The 5,760-nt window shown below is 53.4% G+C and overlaps 1 protein-coding gene across 1 annotated transcript; it reads right to left on the bottom strand.

The window, feature by feature from the left end:
* Window positions 1-745: 745 nt before the first annotated feature.
* On the bottom strand, window positions 746-3,007 carry LOC119327913 (squamosa promoter-binding-like protein 10). The gene is made up of 3 exons (XM_037600981.1): window positions 2,218-3,007; window positions 1,336-1,520; window positions 746-1,232 (listed from the first exon to the last, which is right to left on the bottom strand). Exons 1-3 carry the CDS (start codon window positions 2,865-2,867, stop codon window positions 847-849), a joined length of 1,221 nt encoding a protein of 406 aa, XP_037456878.1. The 5' UTR covers window positions 2,868-3,007; the 3' UTR covers window positions 746-846.
* Between the last annotated feature and the right edge of the window lie 2,753 nt (window positions 3,008-5,760).

Genomic DNA, 5,760 nt, shown 5'->3' with positions numbered 1-5,760 from the left:
ACGTTAGAAAACCATGGGCTAGTTGTGCTTATATACACGACACACCCATCCTAAGCCTACATGACTCAACACCATCTAGGACTACTACTACAGTACTACTCCAAATACCAGTGCTTATACAATTTCCAAGCCGTGTAGTACTGCTATCTTCATCCGGATTTATTAGAACCCCTAGTATTGTGTGCCAGATTTTGACAAACTATATTACTAAAAATATATAATATATATGATACAAAAAGTACACCATTGGATTTGTATTTAAAAGAGCTTTCTAGCAATATAATTTTGGTGGCATACAGTTTATATTTTATTACGAATTTGCAGGTCAAACTAAAGCACAAAATAAGATGAGGCTATTAAACCCGGACGGTGGGTGTATGAGGACTCGGCCAAGAATACAAGATTACCTAACACTTTCGACGCGTTTGGTTCGGCCCCGGTAACGCATTCGCTTCGCCGTATCAGGAAGCGCCGCTTCCGATTAATTTTACACAATACGTCCATTGTTTGGTTGGTGCGGCCGAGTCCTGTTTTTCTAATCCCCTCCGATCGGGCGGTTTAGCTTTTTTGAAGCGATGTATTAGGAGGCGCTGTTACGGAAAACGTCGTGCGCGAAACAAACGCCAGCTACGGTTTTGGAAGTCGGTGTAATCGGAAGCCGCGCCTTTTTTGTGGAACCAAACGCGTCGTTTGTTCCTGTTTAGCCCCAATACACCAAAGCACTACACCTCTGCACCTTGCCCTATAACCGGTGGAAACAAAGCACTTCTGCTTACTTCAAATGTCGTGCTTAAACTGTGGTTAGATCATAATTATGTTATAAGCCTAATGCTCAAGATCCAACATCTACATGAAGTCCACCTCAAACATATGCATGCCGTTGTTGACGTTGTTGCTGCCATTGTTGTTGGTGATGTCGTTGTTCTGGTCGGAGACCTCGCCGTTGGCCGCCGCCGCCGATGGCATCGTGCTGGAGCTAACCGAGGAACACGACAGGATGTTGCTGTTATTGATGTTGTTGTGCAAGAGGGAGGTGATGAAGTGCTGCTGCTCCTGATGGTGGTGGAGCTGCATGGCGTTCCTGAGCTGCTGCTGCTGGTCGTCCTTCTCCGGCGCCGCACCGAGGGTGAGCGCCGTCGGCCTCGTCGCCGCTGCCGCCCTGCCCTCGCCGTGCTGGAGGCAGCTGATGGCGCTCGTGTTGGAGGAGATGGTCGACTTCGTCGTGCTCAGTGCTGATCGATAGATTGTACGTAAGGACGAATTAGCCCTGATAAATGATGATTATTGCACTAGGTAGGTAGGATGCAATTAGATAAAAAGAACTTGTGGGCTTACTGTTGTTGTCGGCGGTGTAGGAGCTCGAGATGGCTCCGGCGTTGGGTTTCTTGGTAGGCGGAGCCGAATCCTTGGACGACGCCGCCGTACTGCCGGCCGCTGGCTTCCTCCGGCGACGGTTGTGCTCCGCGAGCCGCCTCCGGCAGCTCCTCTTGGCCTCGTCGAACTCCGTGAGCACGTGGAACCTAAGGCCAATCCAAAGTACAAGAACAGTTTAGGCTAAGCTAATCTTGAGGACCAAAATCCTTTAAGTCGTACGTACGTACTACACTCAACAAAATTAAAATTCTAGCTAGCTCAACAAGTGATGCATGCATGCATGTGAACCCATATGCAAATGTCTAGTCGCCACTGGCACCGCCACACAACATTGGTCAATGCGAGAAAAGCAGAGATATGCCCAGCGCAAAAGCCTGCCAGAGGATCAGCCGCTCGTCGCAGCACGCAGCAGTCTGGACTCTGGAGTGCGCAGCTAGCCCAAAGAACGCTGCCTTTTCGGTCTCTTTTTCTTTTCGTGATCGTGTCTCCATCGATCGCGATCCACAGGAAAACGGCCATGGAAAAGCTCATGTTTGTGCTACATGCATTGAGTAGTGTTTTGTGCTGTCTTTTTTATTTGACATGACGGGTCGTCTCTGAGACTGAGACTTGGTATTGCACCATGGCCGCCGCAACGGACAAGTGACATGAACCAAAAACAGAGTGAAGACTGAAAAGGCAAGCAGTTCCCACTCGCCAAGCTGCAACCTAGCTAAGCTATACGGAGTATACTTGTGCAAGAGCATGAATAGAGCGAAGGATACTGCTGAGAGAGAGAGAGAGAGAGAGGGAGAGAGAGAGTTGATGGAGAGTGGAGATGGGGTGTGGGGTATAGACTCTGACCTGCTGCATTGCTGGCAGAAGCGCTGCTGCTTGCCGGCGGCGGCGACGAGGGAGGCCTTGGCGTGGTACTCGCACACCTTGTGGCGCCGGTGGTAGTGCTTGGCGCCGGAGAGGTCGGCCTTGCAGTCCTCCACCTGGCACCGAGGCGCCTGGTGGTGGGCGCGCCCGAATCCCAGGCCGAACACGCCGCCGAGACGGGACCGCATCAGCATCCGGTCCACGGCCATCATGTCGCCGGGGGAGAAGTAGGTCCGGCGGCCGAGGTTCAGCCCGATCCTCCCCGCGTCCCCGGCGCCGCCGCCCTCGCGCTTCATCATCCCGGGCGCCGGGTACACGTCGCCGTGGCCGTGCATGGCCATGGGCGGCATCTGGAGCTGCATCCCGGGCATGGGCGGCGGAGCCATGGGGACGAGCCCGCCGACGCCGCTCCCGCTCCGCGGCAGCGCAAGCATCTGGTGGTGCGGCGCGTCCTGGAACTGGCCGAAGGCGACGGCGGCGGCCGCGAAGTCGAAGTTGTCGTACATCATGGCGCCCTGGTGGCGCTGGCCTCCTCCGCCGGCGTGCTCGAAGCCGACGTAGGGCGGCGGCTGCATTGCCGCGAAGGGGAAGTCGTCGCTCGCCGCCGCGTTCGTCCTGCCGCCGCTCATCATGGCCCGGGTGAGTGGTCGGTCGGAGCTCAAGAAGAGAAGGCCGGGGGGAGCTAGCTAGGAGGCGTGTGCTTGGCTAAGCTCACTCGCTAGCTGTATGAATCAGTGTGGTTGTGCTGTGCTGTGTGAGGTGGTGGACGGCGCAGAGGTGGTTAAAAAGGCAACCATGAGAGAGAGTAGAGAGTGGAGGATAGTGGGAGTGTGTGCGTTTCCGATGGCAATAACTCTTGGCGCGTGGCTTGTCCGGGAGTGGCATGTGTGTGTCAGCTGCCTCACTGGACGAAGATGGCCGGGCCTTCTCCTTGCTGTTTTGGTGCAACAAGTTAGCCGTGGTTGTTTTGGAGAGAGAAGGGTATACCCCCGCAGAGAAGACATGCATGGACACTTGTGTGGGCTATTTTCTTATTTCTTACTGTTTTTCTTATGCTTGCAAAGTCTAAATATGATTCTGTTTTGAGCATGTACTCACGTGATGTTCTTTGAGCCCGAAGTGTCCAATGTATTGTGTTCTTAGAGCAACTCCAACGCACCGACTCAAATGAACGACGTTTTTGTCCGTTTTTTGTTTTTTTAGGTCGGTCACCCACTCGACGTCCGTTCTCTTTAAGATTTCAGTCGGCAGTGCGTCCAACGGTCGCGACCCATTTCATTTCCGGACGCAAATTTCAAAAAAGATTTGCAGCCATAGTTTATGCCAGCGGCCATGTCGTCGTCCGAAGTTCATGCCGGCATCATGCCAGCTTCAAAAAAACACCACATAGTTCAGCTGGCGCACTTGCCAGCGGCCGGCATTCACGCCAGCTGACAAAAAGGGGCGGGACTTCGACCACGCCATCGCGGTTGTGGTCATCTCAGCACACTTGCCGGCATACAAAAAGAATGGCGCTCGCCGTCATAGGTCACTCGACGTCGAACTTTGAGCATGTCGGCCTGCATCTTCTCGAACCACGGCCTCTTTCTTGGCGACACGGTGTTGAGATCCACCTTCATGATCCCCATCCCCGTCATCATGCTAGCTAGAGCCACTTCTTTTGCCTTGGTCTTGGCATTGGTGGCCTCCATCTCAAGCATCCTCGTTTGCTTCTCCGCCTCCATCTCAAGCCTCCTCCTTTGGATCTCCATGAAGGCGTTCATTTGTTCTTCCTTGTGTGGCGTTGAGGTCGATGGGCACGACGGCGGGCGTGGAAGGCGCCACCACGCTCATCTCAGGGAGCATTTCCCAGAGAGTTGGGAGGCTTGCGGGTAGACATGGAAGCCGGGCATCGTCTGCGTCGCCGACGCGCGGGGCGACTCGGGCAGCACCATCCGAGGAAATGCAGATGAGCGGTGCTGGCCACAGCCACGGCGGCGTTGACGAGACCGTGCTGGCCAGGGTTTAACCCTAGTTACACAGCGCCTTCCTCGTTGCCGCCGCAACGTGGGCGTTGGTGGCCACCTGCTGCGCGGCGGCGGCGATGGCGGCCGCCGCTATGGCTTCCTGCCTAGCGTTCGCCGTGTTCTTCAGGCCCTTTCTCTTCGCCAACTCCCTTGCCCACTCCTCGGGCGTCATCGTCTTCTTCGACTTGGTCACGGCAACGGTCTTGCGGGAGAGCGCAAGACTTGCCTTTGCTGGAGGGGGCGGTCGTGATGCCAGACGAGGCGAGGGAGGCGAGTCCATGGCGGGTGCGCGCGCGGGTGGGAGGGTTTTGGGGAAAGTGGAGGAAAATGATGGAGGCTGCCACCGACTGGCGGGCTAGGGAGAGTAGTTGGCACGCGTCCGCCTTGTGTCCGCGCCGATGCAAATGAGGCTCAAAAATGGGTCGGCAGGCGTACGAAAAGCGGACGCGCGTCCGTTTGGGTCAGCGCATTGGGCCGAATTTTCTGCCCGCCGCGATCCAAACGAACGCGCGCGGATGAAATGGGTTGCCGCGTTGGAGTTGTACTTAGGGCAACTCCAACGTGGATCACCAAATCAACCTCAACTGTTTAGACGAAGCAATTGAAAACCTTTTTGCCATCTAACCACAATTACATACATTGTCCGAACCAGTCTGAACGATTCGCATTGATGCCTTGACATCCCTTCCCCAACTATTAAAGCCAGCCGGGTGCGGAAGCAAACCCTATCATCCTTCTCTCCTCTCCCACCTCCTCGCACGCCAGCACACCTCCAGGACTAGTTACTGTGATGGGAAAGAGGCCCAACGACTCCAACAGGTGGCCCGGGGCGTGGTTCTGGATCTGGGAAGGGGAGGGGACTCTAGGCCCCGGCCTTCCCCAGCTCCCCTCCTTCGTCGCTTCTGGCTAAGCATCTTTCGGCAGAGGAAAGGAAGCAACTAGTCGCTTCTAGCGTGGCAGCGAGTTCATGAGAAAGTGAATGAACGAGCAGCGAGTGAAGTGCAATAGTCGTAATTAAGGCTCGACATGTTCCTAAAAGGAATGAGCATCTTTTCTTCCCTTCTAGTGACACTGAGCGAGCATCAGACTTAGGCAATAGTTTTCGTAGGGGTGGGGTGCGAACAAGCATTTTCAGGCGCCCGCGTAAAGTTCATATATATAGGGTCACGCTATTCGTCATCCTGGATGAGGAATAGTTATTCTTCATCCTCTTTCTATTTTGACGTCAATGCACCGTATTTTTAGGTTTCGTAAATTTTGTTATATTTCATACGTAAAAAGAGAACGTAAGAAAATATATACTCACCGTAAAAAATATTTTATGTTATGTAAAGTTACGAACGTAAAAACATATATGAAAATGCGGTATTTTTGGTCTTATAACCTATTTTTTAATTTTCTTATACCAAATTTTATGTAGTGAATCAATATGAATGTAACTATTTGTATTCCAAACGTAATTTGTTTATGAAGCGATTGTAAGATTACCTCGGGTGAAGAATAACTTATTCTGCATCCT

This window comes from Triticum dicoccoides, chromosome 7A, assembly GCF_002162155.2.
Source record: "Triticum dicoccoides isolate Atlit2015 ecotype Zavitan chromosome 7A, WEW_v2.0, whole genome shotgun sequence".
Taxonomy (NCBI): domain Eukaryota; kingdom Viridiplantae; phylum Streptophyta; class Magnoliopsida; order Poales; family Poaceae; genus Triticum; species Triticum dicoccoides.
Note: the sequence above shows the minus strand (reverse complement) of the source record. Positions and strands in the feature narration are given on the sequence as shown.

What these genes read in the sequence shown, in the direction of transcription:
- LOC119327913 (XM_037600981.1), bottom strand. Translation starts at nt 2,867, where the DNA reads ATGATGAGCGGCGGCAGGACGAACGCGGCGGCGAGCGACGACTTCCCC. An exon ending in TTCTGCCAGCAATGCAGCAG is followed by an intron (nt 1,521 to 2,217) that starts GTCAGAGTCTAT and finishes GATTGGCCTTAG; the next exon opens with GTTCCACGTGCTCACGGAGT. An exon ending in CTACACCGCCGACAACAACA is followed by an intron (nt 1,233 to 1,335) that starts GTAAGCCCACAA and finishes TCTATCGATCAG; the next exon opens with CACTGAGCACGACGAAGTCG.